This window comes from Cyprinodon variegatus, unplaced genomic scaffold, assembly GCF_000732505.1.
Source record: "Cyprinodon variegatus isolate N-32 unplaced genomic scaffold, C_variegatus-1.0 Scaffold277, whole genome shotgun sequence".
Classification (NCBI taxonomy): Eukaryota; Metazoa; Chordata; class Actinopteri; order Cyprinodontiformes; family Cyprinodontidae; genus Cyprinodon; species Cyprinodon variegatus.
Window position 1 is genome coordinate 12,929 of NW_015150730.1, and position 19,124 is coordinate 32,052.

At 37.3% G+C, this 19,124-nt stretch overlaps 1 protein-coding gene across 1 annotated transcript in view; it reads right to left on the bottom strand.

Annotated features, from left to right (window-relative positions):
- The window catches only part of LOC107090016 (DNA repair-scaffolding protein-like), a gene marked incomplete at its 3' end in the record, with an annotated part of 28,590 nt that extends 11,119 nt beyond the window's left edge, over positions 1–17,471 (bottom strand). The window contains exons 1-8 of the mRNA XM_015383150.1: positions 17,297–17,471; positions 16,927–17,073; positions 16,761–16,824; positions 14,350–14,556; positions 11,855–11,997; positions 9,188–9,423; positions 7,385–7,494; positions 4,058–4,268 (exon numbers count right to left, since the gene is read on the bottom strand). Of these exons, the coding sequence (XP_015238636.1) occupies positions 4,058–4,268; positions 7,385–7,494; positions 9,188–9,423; positions 11,855–11,997; positions 14,350–14,556; positions 16,761–16,824; positions 16,927–17,073; positions 17,297–17,311 (1,133 nt within the window). The remainder of the gene's footprint in view (positions 1–4,057; positions 4,269–7,384; positions 7,495–9,187; positions 9,424–11,854; positions 11,998–14,349; positions 14,557–16,760; positions 16,825–16,926; positions 17,074–17,296) is intronic.
- Between the last annotated feature and the right edge of the window lie 1,653 nt (positions 17,472–19,124).

Here is a 19,124-nt window from a genome sequence, read left to right on the forward strand (position 1 = left end):
TCGTTCCTTCTGGGTGACCACCACTGCTGTTCAGGTCGCACTTATTCATTTTGAGATTACTATAGTGGTCAGTCATTGAAATTGTGTATTGGGCTTTTATTAATCTTTTTGTTTTATTTTCTCCTTTTTACTAGTGGCATATGGACCTTAAAATGTAACTAAGTAAAATAATTTTATAAATAATCATTACAACCTAAACAAAAAAAATCCCTAAAAATGTTTTAATTCAAAACATGGATAAAAATCATCCCCTTATAGTAATGCAAGTTAATATAATTTGTTGAATTAACTTCTCAATTTTACAGCAGAAAACATTCAGCTGTAAAAAAGCAACAATAGAATTGTGCTCTAAACATTAAATGTACAGTTTGTCCCTTACATAAATTGAAATAATGCTACCCAATGTACTTTATTGCTCCATAACCAATGAGTCATTCTCTTAATTTTGTTATTTTTATAGTCACACTGAACAACTGTGCAAGATAAACCATAATAAGAGAACATATTCAAACTGCAGGTGATGTAAAACCTTCTTAACAACTCTCAGCAGTTTTCAGTGATGCACTTAAAGGAAGTCATTGTAAAATAATTTCCGGTCAATTAAGTAATACATGAGTAACTATTTTACTGCTGCCAAACTTTACATTGGCTTGCTTCTCTCATAAAGTCCTAAAACAAACATTCATGCTACAACACAGTCAGGATGTGACGCTTATCAGACCAACATCTCAGCTAAGATTGTTAGTCATAAAACATTGTTTTTAATCTTTTCAGAGCAGAACGTGCTGTTCATGAGAACCGCCACAAACCTGACAGGAAGTGTTGAGCCATTGTCAACAGGTGAGTGGGCAGCTGTCATCATCAGACAGGTAGCTCGGTTAAGGAGTGGCCCTGGCTGCTGCCGTCACAGTTAGTCGGTGAATAATGCCTGCAGGTATTTCCGCTCAGGGCTCGGCCCACTCACAAGAAGGCGCGGGCGATGAGAGGAGCCAACCTTCTCTGCAGGAATGATGTGGGAGGTTAACCCTCCATGTGACACAGGAAACTGATAGGAAGAATTTTACAAGATGTGCTGATGCTTTCATCTCTGGTTTTTTTCCATTTTGGCCTGTTCTGCGACTATGAAAGGTGGACTAATAGACATCAGGATATTTTAAGCTAGACAGCAGATTTTTTTGGCTTATGAAGCACTCCTGAAAATCACTTTTTCTTTAAACAAAATGTTAATTTATTCAAAAATAGAAACCTAAGGTTTAAGGTATATATTGCTTCAACAAAAAAAAAATGGCAACTGACAAAATGCTCAATGCAAAATTGCATAAAAAAGTTATTTGAGTTCTTTCCTTTTACTATGAGTTTTTACTCTACAACAAATAAGTTGCAGGCACAGAGAGGCGTTTAAGTCAGAGATACTTTCAAACCACCATGTGTTTTCAATCTCAGCGCTCTGGCTCTTTTCACTCTCCAACTCCCAAATGCTCCAGAAAATAATCCAACTGTGTTTTTTCTCCAGTTTTCTGGAAATGACCTAACTACTGCCAGGAAGAGGAATGTGAAGAATTCCCTGGAGCTGGGAGTGACGTCAGAACACTGAGGAGGCCCCTTTGCATCCGCCAGCCTGGATATTCCAGAGTACACTCAAACCCAAACTCCCAACAGCTGGAGTCAACTGCTGCCTTGCTCCAGCTCCAAAAACACTCCCTGAAAACACCTCCACCCCCCACCACCATCTGAGAGACAGCTCCCCACATCTGTACTTCGTGTTCTTACTAGTATGGCTTAGAATAGTAAAGTATATCACAATTAAAAGACAATAAGCAGTTCAAAATAACTTTTTCTAACAAGAAATTGAGTAGTATTTGAAAACACCTCAGAGAGATGTTTTTTTTGTTTTTTTATTTTCTTTTTTTACTTCTTGAGGTATTTTAAGTTTTGCATTGAGTAACTTTTTTCTGTGTATTCTTTGAGCACTGGCCAAGAAATCATTTAGAAAGAAAACACACACTGATTCTGTAACCAACTCTCACCCTCCCCTATTTCTGTAGCTATTTTAGAAACACAATTCATCTTAGTTAGTAAAGCAAAAGCTAAAACAAGAAATTACTTTGGCTGCAGGTGCAAAGTTTTTAACTGTCTGATATAATTGATAATTTTATATTTTAATTGAAAGCACATCAAATCCCAAGATAAAACATTTGGATTTTAAAATTTGGTGTGATATTTTTACCTCCCACATTTGGAAGAGAAGAACTTTGAAAAGAAAACCCAAATAACTGTCTATAGAATTGCAATAATTGCTCACACATATATAACATATCAAATCCACTAAGCGACTATTCACTGGAAAAAAATATCATTAAACATTTCCTTGTAAATCATTTCCAAAAGCTTAAGCCTGACTAATTTTCTGGGAAGCTGTTCAGTGACAGAATTGAGCACAACCATAGAATTTTTCCTGCCCTCTCTGATTGGTTACACCTTTATCTGTTTGTGTAGTTACATTTACAGATATCTATTAACTTCACTGAATGTTAACGCAAGTAAAACCGAACTCTCCAAAAAGGGAAATAAAGGCTTTATCTGCAGGACCAACGTTTACAGAAACAATATAGTGTGTATTGCAAAGTTAACTGTTTTGATTTCCCTTCTATGTAGGTGAGGATGTTCTACAGCGTGGAAACAAAATCAGAAAACATAGGGGGTCCTTGATGGGAATAATGAATGGGTATGAAAGGAAGGAAGGAAGTTCAACAGCTGGGAGCTGGTGCAGAAACATTAGCCTGCTAAATGACTAAAGCATGGGCAATGTAAACAATACAAAGGAGATAAACATAATCTTTCAAACTGAGCCTCAACTCCTCAACATGAGCAAGCATTTAGTACAGATCTCAGATAGCATTAGAATCCTGGAAAACTGCAGATCTCTGATGACCTCATCTGGCTGACTGACACCACATGGATCGAGTAACAGGCCGAGTAGAGGCTGCACTTTATGAGGAAAGTGAAACAAGCATTGTCCCCCAACCTGCATCCGGAACACATTCTAGAAATTCAGCTGCAATAGAGCAAAGAAGAAAGCCCAGGGCATAGCAGCAGCTGCAGAAATATGGCCATTAAGGGTCATGCAAATTTTTTTTTAAAACTAATATTACGATTTTATGTTGAATTTCTTCTGCTGTAACCGCAAAAATGTTCATGTTTGGGTACAAAGTGCCACTATGTTCATGGTTTCAGATTTAAGAGCCCATTTACTTCTAGCTTCCCTTCCTGCTGCAGCCAGGCTTTGAACCTGGGTCTTTTTGTTACAGTCAAATAGTTTAAATGTCACATGTTTAAGTCAAGCTTTCTCTTGGATGAACTTAACCTGATCTTTTTGCCCACAAATAATAAATTCATTTGAACAAAATGGAAGAATTAAGAAGTGGTGCCTCTCTGGTATTGGAAAAGAAAAAATAAATTGATTAAATATGTCAAATTTTCAAAATAACTTGCAGCCCTAGTTTCATCTGTGTTTTAGTTTGCCTTTTAATATTTTCTCTCTTTTTTGTGTCCTGTTTTGCCTGTTATGGTAATATCTGTCCCAGAGCTAGATGATAGCCCAACAGCTTTGCTTTTACAAGCAGACCATGACTGTTGCCCTAAGGTTCCACTTGGTACTTGCATATGAAACTCATGAAAATGATTTAGGGAGAAAGATTGTATACAATGGAGATTTAAATGATGGAGGTGAGAAAGATAGAGGGGATAAGAATTAAGGGGAGAGAGAAAGAGTGTGTGAAAAGAGGGAAAAATCAAACAAAGCAAAGCTAAGTATCTATTTAATGAGCTTCGTCTTAAAAGTCTATTAGATCAAAGACAAACTGTCAAGTTTAGTTATTAAAAATCAGTTGAGAATAACAACACTCCTGCAAAGACAGATTACGCTCGATTATTCAAATTTGGGCACTCAGCACATTTCAACATTCACAGTTGACACTGCAAAATGTGAAACTGCTGATGTTTTAAATAGCAAAGCCCAAACAATAGATAGACGTGACTTTATGGTGTTAACTCTCACCAAGGAGGGAATATGTGGATGACATCTCCTGGTGCAGGAATCAGCTGAGCTGCTGTCTCTCTGTTGAATAACACCAACATCCGAGTCGTTTCCCCGGAGACGGCGTTTCCATACTGGTGGCCATCTCTGGGGGGCTCACAGTGGGCCAGTTGCATGCTACACTCTTCATGGACCTCCAGCACCTCGAGCACAAGCACACCAGGCCGGTCCACTGGAGAGCACAGCAACAAAAACACAGATGTTGAGTGAATGTTAGGTGGTGTGTGTATCTGTGTACAGAGTGTACCAAGGCTCTCTGAGTCTCCTGCTCCTGCGGGATTCAATTAGGTTTTACAACAAGAATTTGCATTCAGAATAAGAAAAATCTGCACTTCATAACTGGTTGAATTGGAAAAGAAACAGAAAATCCCAGAAGGAGTTGGTTTAAATATATTTGGTATTTTACCACATTGCTTTGTGTGTTTTAGCCTAAATTGAGAGAGTGTAAAGAGATAAACAGGTGGGGCAAACTGTGGTAAAGCCCTACAGGCATGCAATAAGTCAAACTAAGACAAGAAAGCAATTGTCTGTAAACTTGACAGCTCCAAGTAAAAAAAAAAAAAAAAAACTAACGGCAGAGGGAGGGGGTAGCAGAACATTGCATTGTGTGGATATGCTAATGGCCAGAGGGGGAATTTAAAATAATAGTCATAAATCACACCAGAGAGACTGCTGCAGCAACTGCAGTTACTTTTTTACACGCACCTTCCCTAACAGGACAAATACTGTACATATTAACACTAAAGCTAGGTTTAAAATGACAAGATTTTCCAGAAGAGTCACTGTTCTTAGACCAAAGGCTTTTAAAGCTCTTAAACTGATTTATATTAGCCATTCTCTGTGGAAGTGGATGGGGATGATCCCTTTTCACGTTTTAGGTAACACTATATATTTTTATTTTTTTCCCCAGCTTTTATTGTCATTACACTGTCACAAGTAAAGAGCAACGAAATTAACCCTCTGCATTTAACCCATCCCCTTGGGGAGCAGTGGGCTGCCATTGTGCGACGCCTGAGCAGCAGTGTGGGGTTAAGGCTCTTTTGCTTAGGGACCCAGAGGGTCAGTCCCCAGGAGTGGGGCTCGTATTCAGAACTTTGCCTCATTCTCAGTATTTCTTTTCCCTCCAAACAGTTTTTTTCCAGAAATGCACTTTACCTGGCTCCTCTTTAAATCAACTCTGATTAGCTTTTTCTTCGAATCCTGCCATTAAGACCACATTTGTCGGCCAATTACGTTGCAGTGTGGTGCCGTGCCCTGTTTGGATTTGAAAACTACTTTGTATGTGGCGGACAAATGCAGTGCAGTTGAAAGGACAGATCTGGTTATATCCTTTCTAGCCTAAGGTATCCCATGAATTATTGCAATTCCTAGCAAAGCGGCTGCTCCATCCTCAGAGGAAAATGCAACGAACATTGGTGATAATAGTGGAAGTGCAAATATGTGCATATTTTTGTCTTAAATTGATGAAAATTGTTCATTTAAATGGGTGGTGAGTGAGATATGTCGCAGGTAATATTGGTTTATTGAAAGGTTTTATGTCTTTGTCAGCCAAATAGGTTTGGTACCTCTGCAGATGCTTCTCGAAAATTAAATGTGCACACAGAACAGGAGTTAGAAGTTCTGTATTGATTCTTTGCCTGCTTTGTGCATCAACTTACATTGTTATTGAGCGACAGAGCTTCCTCTGAGCTAGTGGCGGTGACAGCCGTAGAAGGCTGGACCTGTTCGAATCTATAGCCTTTGGTGGATCCGGTATACCTGGACTGAGTTCTTCAGAGGACGTAACCACCGAATTTGAACACACCCGTGATTTCCCATCACTGCTGAACTCCCTACAGCAGCCATCCTCAATTCCAGTCCAGGGGGTTTCCTGCTTCTTATAGCTGTGTCTCTGCTTTTTCATTGTGTGTTCATTTTCTGTGTAAAATAATCAGGTCATCAGCAGGACTCTGGAGAACCTGACTGAAACTGAGTAATTTAGACATTTATTCAGGTGTGGAAGGTGAGACACATCTAAACGGGGCAACACAACAGAGAACTGGAATCGAGAACCTCTGCTCTATAGCATTATGCTGCCATCACAATGCTTTACCATAAATAACATGCAGTGCTCATTTTTTGTCACACAAAGAATGCTTCATGAAGGCTAGAAAGCTTCATTCTAATCTCTGAGTAACTTCTTCAAAATTGTTGCAGCAAACTGGTTTCTTCTTTCCAATACAGCAGAGATCTGTGGAATGCGCCACTAATAGCTGATCTTTCAACAGGTGGTTGACTTTTCTGTCAATTTTCAAAGGAAAATACAAGACTAAATAAAATTACCGGTAGTGCTCCTTAAGATATTAAAATCTTGAAGTACTGGTTTAAAATCTAAAGTACTTTAAACTTTAAGGGTAGTATTAATGTAAAAAGAATGTCCAACTGTTTAGGGAGCATGAAGAGTTCTGCAAGACACAGTGCCTAAGCCTTTATGTTACATAGAGACACAATAAATTATGAAATACTCTTATTTATGTGTGTATGCAACTCTGCATATGCTAAAACACAAGCATTTTACAGCAACTATAAACAGATATTCTCTACCAAGATGGTCCAGCTGGGTTAAATTGCTGTTTTTGTTAAATATGAGTCAGTGAGTGAGTCAGATGAAAGCGATCAAACTGTAAAAAAAAAAAAGAAAAAAGAAAGTGTTATATGCAGAAGTTTATATTCTAAATCGTCCTGTTAGCCAAGTGACTTCAGCTGTGTGAAAGCTCCACAAAAACAGATTAAATCAAATGCTGATAATGCTTCGAAATGAGGTCAGGTAAAAGTAAACCAACACATATTTCATCCTCTGTGACTGCCCACGAACTCAAAGTTGTATCCGAGGGGCTGTTTTGTTTTTCCATAGTCAACTGTCACCTTAGAGTAAGCCTGTGTCCTAAAATGAGGAGGTACTTAAGAACCTGAACACACTAGTGGTTTAGTATACCACGGAAAGGAAAAAGGAAAAAAAAAAAACATGAACTAGGCAAGCAGTTTCCTGTCACCTACATAGTGAGTTCACAGCTTAGAGTCACAGTAATCAAACTGCAGCCAGTGCTTCCTTCAAGCGGCCCCTCCATATTATCACATTTGAGGAAGGAAAAAGAAGAAGTGTTCACATAAAAAAATTAAAAAATTCAAAGTGACGGACTTCATTGTACTCAGGAATCAGAGTTCAGTACTGAACTTATTAAGAGACATACACCTTCAAGATCCTGATGAGATTTGTTTGACTATGCAGGTTTGTTTGACACGGTTCACCTGTTGTGGTTGTTGCTGTTGAGGACTCAGAGATGGACTTGTGCCTCCAGAAACTGATAGCTGACCTCTGCCTGCACTGGAGTATGTTCAGCCTCTCTGCCAGACCTCCACTGTGGAACACACACACACATAGGGAGATGATGTAATGTGATAAAACTTGCACAGAACATATGACCTAACCAATGCTAGAGTAGATCTGCTTGTTTCAAAGTTAAATAAAAGCCTTTCTGATGTAGGCAAATAAGTCTGCAGATAGCCATCTGTCAGATTGTAGGGCTTAAACGACATTTAGCACCCACATGATGACACCAGGTGTCCCTTTCATCATCCCTTCTGCAGTGGAAACATCGCAATCAAAGTTTGACTTTCACCTGGCAGAAAGCAACATGTCTCGCCTTTCTTTGTAGAATTTGCTTGTTCCTATCATGAAGCAATACACTGTAGCAGTTTATACAGTAAATGGCTTTGTTTAAGGTGATATCATTATTTTCATTTCCTTAATATATTCTGTTGATTATACGAGTTAAATCAAAACAAACAGCTCATAACTGTGAAGCAGAAGGTAGATAGTGGTTTAAAGTTTTTCCCCTCAATATTAAAATCAAAACATGTGACTTCCTTTGCATTAAGCCCTCTTTACTTTTACTTTCTTAAAAACCGTTCTAACCACTTGCCTTCAGAAATCTAACAAGCAATCAGAGTAAATCTGCAGGCAATCTAAAGTGAACAGATAATATAGTGGCTATGTGAGGGCTTCAAGAGTTTAGTATAAATGAAGTCATCACAGACAGGTCAGAGGTCACCCAAACCCGACAGGCTGGAAGGGCAGAGCTTTAAACCCAGAAGCAGCCAAGAGGCTCATATTTACTCTGGAGGAACAGCAGAGATCCACACCTAAGATGAAGGAATTCTTTAATAACTAATAAAAAAAAAAGGAAAAAAAAAAAGGAAAAGCTTCACAAGTCTGCTTTCTAAAATAAAGAATGGTAAGCAGAAAGCCATTGTAAAGGTAATAAGGAAATCTGTATTTTGCCTTTAACCACAAGCCATAAAAAAGACAGAAAATCTTTGACCTAGAGACCCAGAGAAAGGTATGTGTAGCACTGCGTATACACTATGCCCGCCATGAAACGCAGCTGTGCTGTGGGGGTTCTTCACTTCAACTGGAACAGGAAAGCGGGTCATAACTGATTGGGCGACGGATGGACCTAAATAATGGGCAATCCTAGGAGAAAACCAGTTCTAGTGTGAAAAAGCTTCACATTGCTGTTCAAAAGGATTACCTTTCTGCAGAAAAAAAAAACTAAAAATACATGGAATGGTTTAGATCAGCCTGTATTGGTCTGTTCGTTTAGGCTGTCAAAGTCAAGATAAAATTAAAGATAAAAATTAAGAAACTGGAGCAAAACCTAAAAACTCCCATTTAAAGAAATCATTAATACAATCTATGCTAAGGGGAACAGGCCAAAGGTTTTGTCATTAGACATGCAAAGCTGATAGAGACATGCCCCAAAGACCTGAAGATATAATGGCAAAGAAAAAAGAAGAAAAAAAAAGTTTTAGATTTCTTTCACTTCACAATGGTGCTTTGTGTTTATTACATAATTCCCACAGCAACACAAGTCTGTGGCTGCAAGGCGACAAAACATGAAAAAAAATTCTAACCAATATTTCTTCCACTTTGTGAATATTTTAGATTCTTCAAACTTTCAGAGACATCAAACCGAGTCTGACAGAAATCACATCAGAGTCATATTCACATTGTAGAATATCTTATAAAACAATAAAACACACAAGTCACACCTTTTAAACTTCCTTCTCTTTTTGGTAGAGTCTTCTGGGGTCTTGGATTGCCTTTCAGCAGTTTTTTGAGGTGTCTGCAGCATTGCCTGCGCAGATCTTAGCCAGTCATGGACAGACCTTTTGCTGCCCTCTCCAGTTTGGAGAGGAAAGACCTCAGAGTCCAGTTTGCTTGATGGGAGCGTGCCACGAACATCATCTCCATCAGAAACATAACCAGAGATCTCTGGCTCTGTCATCTAAGAATAGAATACAGGATGTGAAATTCTTCATGACTCAGCAAAGCAAAATGAACTGCATTAAACAGTTTATACAGACATGTTTCGGCTGATAGTAGGGCTTACATCGAAAAACATCTTCAAATACAGAAGAGGTGGATATGGTACACTGAAATACTGACAAATCCTGAAGATAACAAAACAAACTTCTTTTTTTTTTTGCTGCATCACTGCTTGGCACACCTGAGGAAATCTGTTCACATGGAAAAATCCACAAGCACCTGAGTTCCTGTCATGTGCAGACAAGACCAGCATACCAGGCAATGTCAGCCAATCTGTTCTCTTATTTGAATCAACTTGACCCTGGTGGGCAAAGTGCCAGCAGACGTCACACTCTAACCAGCTACAGGGAAGAAGGAACAAGATGTTCCTGGCCTAAGCTCAAAAATGTTTTCACCCAGCACTGAAAGCATTGTAAGTGCACAGCTCCACTTGCAGGCTTTTTTAAATACTAGAACAAACAGCAGTAAAACTACACTTGTAGTTCCTATGCTCTGGGTGGATGGAAGGGGGAGGATTTTGACCTCTTTGTATGCAGCGGTTTTAGGAGTCAGAACCATCAAAAAGCTTAATCTGGGAAGCAGCCTCCCTTGTAAAATTCCCTTCACATGCCAAGTCTCCTGCATGGCTCCGCTTGTCTGCTTTCAGCAGCAAATACAATAGCAACAAGTGTGACCGGCGAACACAGCCACTAAGAGCCATCAACTTTGTCCTGTATTAGGATCTTCCCTCTTTGTTTCCTGTCGGATCCAGCTTGATTTTCTAATCTTTCATGCACAAGGAATTCTATCTTAAAAAAGGTGCAGGTCAGTTTGTGCATAATTGTGCCGCAAATTAAATCAATATACATTTTCCATTTGTTAAACATGCTAAAACGGTTTAATATACACACTTAAAAAGGGTCTACATATGAATAACTAGAACCTTAAAGAGTCCATGCTCTGACCACAAACCTCCTGTGAGGTGATCTTTTTGACCCCGTAAAGCTGATAGCAGCAAACGAAAATTGTGACGAGAGGAAGTAGCTAAGGTCTGCGGGAGCGATGTTAATCTGTTGACGGCTTCCTCTTAACATGCAGCCTCCAGACTAAAAAAAATTAGCACAAGTTACAGGGGTGCATGAGTTCATTTATTTATTGTCAACAGGCCTAAAGCAGCTAATCCAGCAATCGCTGATAAAACATAAAAAAATAAACGTAATTAAACTAACTACAAAAAGGAAGTAATCAACCAAAATGTTCCAAACTAAATATAAGTAAAGGCTAAAATTAGATCAGGTTGAACCATCAATAGGTGAGTGTTTGCTTAAACCTGAGTCCGAACCATGTCCACTCCTTGTAAATTCCCTCCATGCCAGCCCTGCCTTTAACAAACATCTCCTGTGAATGATTTCTGAGAAAAACAAATCAGCTCCAATCTTCAATCCTACAAAGAGGGACTTTGGTAAAACTTAAATGTTTTTGCTTAAAAAGAAATAATAATTTGGGCACAGAGAGAAAACTTCTTATTAATTAGACCTGAAGCAATCATTAGAGCATTGACGGGGGGGAATTAATCAGAGGTGACATTAAAGCATTGACAAAGAGTGTTACCATAACAAAATGATTATTTATTATTTAAATCAAAGGGTAACCTAACATAACGCAGACTTTTTTTTAAGGGCGAGCAGCTTAAGGTTTAGCGCTTCTTTAAATAGATAGCAGCATTTTAATCATATGAATCTTTGACTTTTAGATTTTTAAACATTTATACAAATAACTAATTTGAATGATTGTATGGTTAGAAAATATACTCCCTCCAAGCAAGATTTTTTTTTCTTTTCTTGCTACCTCAGCTGTTAAACTTTGACACATTATAACCTGGGCTATAAAGTTAACACTGTAGCCTCATGGTCTAATAAGAACATAAGACTCCACCTAGTGGTGTCACAACGGAACAATCGCCAACAAAGAAAGCCAACAAAACAGGACTGACATAAAAACTTCACCTGAACCAGAACAGGAAATTTAACTCTTTTACTTTGAAATTTACAGCATTTTACTCTTTATCTGCCAGTAAAGCTCAATGCAATCTGTCATAATATGTAACAGCAAAGGATATGCATTCAGTTCCCTTATGTGCTCTATTATACATCAGGATGCAAAAACATACTCGCATAAGTCCTGTTGTTGTTGGGGATGACTCTGTGACTAAAAACAGCTAGAGGAAGCTAAAGCAGGCTGTTAGCTCCATCTAGTGTCCTTTTGCACAAACGACAAATTTTAAAGTGATCAAATCTCGCCCATCAAAAATAGTGCTGTACTTTCCCAAATAGTGTGAACCTGTGAGCCTTATATATATAAAGGAATTTGAACTGCCTTATAATGTTAATTCTGATGTGTAATAACCTCACATGTTCAGAACTGAGAGGACAAAGAACGGGGTTTTCTTCAGGAGAGTCCGACCCACAGTCTGAAATGTGTTGCCCGCCGTCCTGTTCAGCATCTTCCTGGGACTGATCCGGATCGCTGTCTGTTTCTATAGCAGGAAGATCATCTGCAGAGACAAAAAGAAAGAGCTAACTTTTTACAAAGCTGCAAACAGTATTAAAAATCTTTATTAGTAGACACAGAGACAATCCTTCAGCTATTATCAAGGATCAACAATTTATTCAGTAAATCAGCTAGATGACAGAAAGTTCTAGAAAGACTGCTGCCTGCATAAATAAACAAACCAAGAAAAAAAAACATTTTCATTAAGAAGATGCAGCATTTACATGCTTTTTACCTTGCCTGGTACAAAGAATAGCTCCTTATTTCATCAGCATATTTCTTAAGTAATGATATGTAATGAAGCTATGATCATGTAGAAAGGATTACATGTTTATTGATGTCAAATAATTTGTTTTCATAGTGAAAATATTTTTTTTAGAATTATAACTGGATTGTACAGACCAGCAGATATTTAAAAATCTGGTGGATGATATTTAATGGGAATTTTATGCCAGAGACCCACACAAAGTAATACAGAATTTGAAAACTTAGGAAAGTAATAACCAGTTCTCTTTTTACTTTTTTTAAATTTCTAAAATGTAAAATGTGTGAAGTACTTTATAACAGAAGTCTCAGAGAGGCATGTTTCTACCAGCTTTGCTCACATAGAAAACCAAATCTATCCCCATTCCTTTTTGCTAAATTAGTGAAGCTTGTTTGTGTTGGGCAGAGAGCGTCTTATGAGCAATTTTAGATTATTGCCATATATTCAAAGGTGGATATATGTCTGGACTTTGAACGCTCCATTTCAAACCAGGAATATGCTCCGACTCATACAGCAGCTCTGTCACTCCTGGACTTTCTTTTGAAGGGAAGGCTATTTCAGTATTTTCAAGTTATTGCATCCATCCATCCTCTAACCATATCTTCATTATGTCTCGGAAGAACTGGATTCCCACAGCATTAAATTACACACTGGTCCACCCCATTCATTTGTTCTGTTTATTCTTAATGTATTAAAGGAAAAAGGAATACATGTGCAAACAATGCTTTTGATTTTTTGTTAAAAAACAATAAACATTTTTTCCAACCATTTTACAATTTTGCACTACTTTGTGTTGGTTTATAATATAACACGCAAAAAAAAATGAAATTTGTAGTTATTGCATGACAGCTTTGCAAAGTATTGCATAAAACTATGGATCCAAACTAGCTGTGATGTGGGCTTGCTTCAATCTGCAAAGTCATGATAAAAGAGAAAATATGAGCAAAGAAATTAGATTACTTTCTAAAAATTCTTTATTGCCACTTTATTCACTCGTGTAAAGTCGGGCACCACCCGGGAGAATTCGGAATTGTAACCGTTGGAACTGCCGCTTCCCTACGACTTTAAAAGGCCTTCCCTCTCAGGAGCGGGTACAAGGTTGTGCATGTGCTCCTTTTTTCTAAGTACAGAGAGCGGGTCTTTGTGAAAATCCTCCACAATACCTTTAATTAGGCTGGTGGATTTAACACCATTATGCAGCCTAAAACTCTCAAAACATTAAATCAAAACTCTTTGGAAAAATGCTATAGTTCTGTACACAATTCACAAACATTAGCAAACAAAAACATCTTACTTTTAACATAATGGTGCTTGACAAAGCAATCCAAGACTTTTCTAAAAGGCTGATTGCTTAGTTTGGCTAAAAAACGTCAGCTGATTTCAAAGGAGAGTCAAGGTTTCCACACACTGCTGTAATCAGCATGTTCCAGAAGTTTACGCTATTTTATAAACAGCCTTTCAAACTAGAATAAATGAAATGGAATGAGATGAAACTGTTAGAGCAAGTGTTAAAGATGAATTAAGTTTGAGGAAAATAATTGTAATGTTGGAGCGCATTACACGACTTTATTATTATTTTTTGTTTATTATTATTATTTAAAAAAAAACTTAATTTCTTTTTCTAGAAAATGACATATCAACTTTGTGCTGGTTCAGCACAAAGCTGGTATCATTACATTACATCCATGTATTGCTAAAGTTATCATAAACAAGTTACCTCCTCTTAATGGGTCAAAAGACGATTTGAATGCTTAAGTTCAGAAAAAATATTGTCAGACTTAAATCTTCATCAAGTCGATGCAGAATGCAATTTGAAGGTCAAAACATCTGATCTTGTGCAGTTTAAGTTAACACAGTGTATGGTTGGTACATCCATATTTTCCTTAAAACAGGGATTGTTTTACAGACTAAATTCCATCAAAAAGAAGACAGTAGAGACACATTACAACTTTTCTTTCTAAAATTCTTTCAAAAACAACTATGGCTCTCTTGACTAAAATATAATAGAAAAACACCTACAGTCTAAAAAGATGAAATGCAAATGTGTAAAAATTCCTCTGCCCAACAGGTCTAGGAAGCTCTTTGGCTTACCTTTGTCAGCAGTGAGCATTTTGAGAACAGCTGAGTAGGACTGAATCAGAGTGTTCGGTCTTCGTGGCCTTTGAGCTGGTGCTCGCTGTTGAGAAACAGCTTTGGAGTGATTGTGTACTCGATTCTCATCATCAGATGGTTCAGTATCACTAGAGCTCCAGGCGATATCCACTGGGTCCTCATCAAGGCTATAAGAACTGCTCTGCACTGGGAAATCAAAAAGATATAGGAAAAAAAAGTCAAAATACAGGAAACAGCAATATAACAACTAATAACTGGCAGAGAATCAGATTTTTTTTTTTTTAATTATTAATCTGATCAGATTTATATCTGATCAGACATCTGAGACAAAACCTTTGATACTTTAGATACACTCCAGTAAGACCAAGAAAAATGAAATATGTCAGGGTTTCTTACTTGTCAAATCATGTCAATACATGTCAAATCCCTTTACCCTCACATCTAATTATAAGAACACTTTATTTTCTTCCTGGAAAGCAGTAATGGAGTAAACAAACTATATAATGATCTGATACTGTTTAATTTACAGAGAGATCCTAACAATTTAATAGGTCAAACCTACTATTGAGCAGTTCAGTGTTGTTCTGTCTATCAAACATGGGTTATTTGCACTTCTTTTTTTAAAATGGGAATTGTAATGTATTATATGTTTTAATTCCATATTATAATGTATAATGTATTAAGGAGAGGGGCCAGGGTTTATTTTACAGGGGCACAGAACAAAAAGAATAACACAAAAAAAACAAACAGGGCAAGAGTACATCATTAAGTTTTCAAGAGATGAAAACTGTGATCTAATCTTGATAAGACTGTAGCTAAAAGTTAACTGCAGGTTTAAAAATAATTGTTCAAGTAAACCGCAAAATAAAAATATTCAGTTGGTCAAAACAGACACATCAGTAATGACTTTCTATGTCAGGGCATAACGATTTTACGAAAGGGATTTAGTGCTACACTGAAAAAACTGATGTAAAAGTTACATTTTTTAGTGTAGTGTAGTTTTTTAAGTGCATTTCCCTTTAGTTCAAGCAGGTAAATAAGATGATCTTCCATAGGAATCAGTATGTATGCTCTAAAAAATAAAATAATTAAAACATCATTAAGTTCTACTTACATCATGGATATTTTCAACTTAAATCATCATATACCGTTGGTACACTGTCAACCTAACCTGCTCAAATGCAAGGCTGTCAACTCTCACCCATTGGGAGTGAGACTCATCCATATCAGCGTCTTCACACACCCTCACTCTATATTCCCAATATCTCACACTAAAAAATGACAGACATTAAAACTCAACTTTGTTCCACTTATTTATTTATAAAAATACCATGGTGGACATCAAATTATTTGTTTTCTCTTTAACAGAACAACTCACTTATCCAGGAGTCATAGAGGAGGAACCAGAGGGATGTTCTCATTTTATAATTTCGTATCTTATTTTGTATTCCTTATTTTGGTCCATTGAATATGTTTACTTAATTTCCATCACATTTTCCAAACGAAACATCCACAGAAATGCTGTCTTGTGTCACTGTGAGTTTTTATAAAATCTACAGCCTCATGGAAAGTCTGAATTCTTTAGCTGTTTTGTCAACTGTAAGAAAAACTAATGACGCAATAAATGAAGATTTTTAATAGTTTGAATGATTTTCGATTCCACTGGTTCCTGTATTAGTGTCAGTAATCCAGTAATAACTTATTAGTTCCCCAGTGTTTATTTTACTTGAACTGCAGAGAATAATCAATAAATAAAGTGTGCAGAGAATAATCAATAAATAAAGTGTGCAGAGAATAATCAATAAATAAAGTTGTGAAATTCTTAGTTTACAGCATATTTAAGATGCAAGTATTTTAGTGGGGGCCTATACTTCTTTACTTCAATTCTCTAAAAATCAATAGAATATAAAATATAATATATATTGTAAGAAAATGTTTCCACATAACCATGGATCACTTGTTGTTCAGTAACATTTACTGTGCTATAAATATTTTGCCGCTTAGTTTCAGTTGAATGCTCTGAAAACCTCCAAACTCAGCCTTTTGATCGAAGCCTCACAGGGTTTCCTGTCCAAACTAATACAAAATTTAACCCCAAGGTTTGGTGAAAAGTTGGCAGCCCTGCAAATGGCAAATAGTTTCTCCAGTTGACTTATGTACCTTTTAATTTTTGTACTGTATGTTTTCAGCACTCTCGCCTCTAGTCAGCTGGAGATAGGCACCAGCACCCCTCGCGACCCCATTTGGGATTTAAGCGTGTAAGAAAATGGATGGATGGATGTTTTCAGTACAGGGGCCAGGACCAGTTCTACGGGGGTCACTGGCCCCTGCTGGCCCCTGTCTAGAAGCGCCCATGTCAGAGCAAAAGCTGTGGATTCTGGATGCATTACCTAAAGCAGGTCCATGTGCCAACTTCCTCACAACAGACAGCTTTTTCCCTGAAGACTTTAAGCTCTGCAACAAAAGTATAAAAACCACAGGGACAGACAGTTAGATAACAATCATGCTAACAAGGGAATATAGTCTGGTTAATGGATTGGTGGGAAGATTTGTCACCGGGCTGTCCAAAAAACTGTCCCCACAGGTTGCCCAGCTCCTGGCGGATAAGAGTGATGCAGTTTTCCTCTCTATTTTCTGGGGAGCACTTTCAACAGCATTCGGAAAGGAGAGACACTTCATGTCTTTGGAGGACAACCTTTTACGCTGGCAAAGATAGACAGAGATTAAACGACATAGCTGACAATACAAAACTTATTTGTGAACTTACTTTGTGTTTTCAGTATTTAATGAATAGTTTTATTAATAACTAAATACTAAATATGTTTTTACTACTTGGCAGGCAGGTAAACTCCTCTAACGTGTCAAGAGAAGCCGGTTGCTAAAGCAAGTGAAGCTCGGCTACCAAGCTAGTTAGCATCCTTCTTACCTTCCTAGAAGACATGGTAGCAAAATACTGTAGACCTGCAGCGTAGAAATCTTGTTTCTATACACGTCTTTTAGTATCGTGATTCTATAGCATATTTTTAAACAGTTTCTGATGTTTGCAGCCTGACAGGTGTGCGGAAGAAGCTAACAGAAAAGTTTAGTTGTTCCGTTAGCTCAACGGCTAATAAAAGTGTTTCATTTATGGGCAGCGTGTCCCGGAGGCGGGCGGAGTCTTCTTGAGTTGCACAACCAGGTCCTGGTTAATCCAAAGGTGGTCTGTTTACTGTAGCTTAATAGTAAATTGATTTAAGATGTAGATTTTATTAATTCCTTTCTTAAAATAAGATTTATTCTAAAAAATAAAACTTCCACTTTCTTTACTCTATGAGATAAACAGAATATTTCTATTGATGTGATTTTTTTCCCTCCATTTAATAACAGTTCAGTCTAGTAACCAATTTATTATAATGACTTTCTTGGAAATCATAGTAAAATCATTATTTATTAGGACACATTAAGTTAATGTTTTGCTTTTTGTTCCTACTGGGAGGACTTCTACATTATTTCATAATTTCACATGCATAGCCTACATGGTTTTAACATTTTATTCTTTTTTAAACATTTCAGAAGTCACACAGGTTCATGGTCAGCACAACTAAGTCAGTACTTGAACCATTTTCTGCTGCAGTTGCCTCTGCATGTTTTTTTGAGGTATGTCTTCCTACTTTGAACACCTAGACAATCATCTTTTTTCACATTTTGTTTCCAGGTCTTTCTTTGAATTATTTATGCAAATCAAAGATAATTAACCATAACTGCTTCCAACAAAGTCAACGTATTTTTTATCACTGCTGTTTTGTAGACAGTTGGTGTTTGTTATACATATAGACACTTTGCATATTTCTTTTAAATGTTCATTGTCAGTTGCACACTTCTTTCCATATTTTCACTATGATTTGTCTTAATGACTGATTACTGTGCAGAGTAAAATGTTTCTAGTTTTTTTTCCCCTACTTTAAAGTCTTATCATTTATTTCTATATTTCTTTTCCAGGTGTTTATCTGCATGGTTCCATGAGACTTTTTACTTTATTGTTGATGTGATTTTTCCATCGGAGTGACATTAAAGGTAAAGTAAATATGTTTAGGTCTGGAGTTAAACTGGGCCAATTTTAAACAAACACAACTATGCTTTCATAGAAACCCTTCCATCAGCTGTGCAGTTGAAGGGAGAAACTCCACCCCAGGCTCTTAAATGTTTGTTTTTTTAATAGCATTTAGCTTCATCTATCTTTACACCAGTAGTGATGAGTTTCTACATGGCATGATGGTGCCACCTACATATTTTGCTGTTTAGATGCCACTTTAGAACAAGTCGATGACGAAAAGTGCCATTTTGCTCTCATAGCAAGTCTCTACCTTGTACAGTTCTATCACAGAGGCTTGGACTGGTAATCTGTGATACTGGGGATTTGGGCCAGTCCTACTTTCAGCATGCGAGGGCTGGCCCTCCTTAAATCATACCGGCCCCGACATTTACTCTCTGTCCTACTTGTGACAGTAAATAAACTCAAGAAGCTCAACAAGTAATACAATGTTAACTACCTATATGATGCATGCAGTATATACGTATAGCCCTTCCTTGTCATGCACATGCTTGTGACGGTTGGCGTATGCTGTAATTTTGTATTTCTTCAAACTGTAAAATCGTTGCAACAAACTAAATTATAATAAAACTAAAACGCTTTCTTTAAACCAAACTACGATGTTCCTATTATATTTGGCAAATTAATGTGAAATGAATATTTTTCAAAAATATGTTGCGGTGCA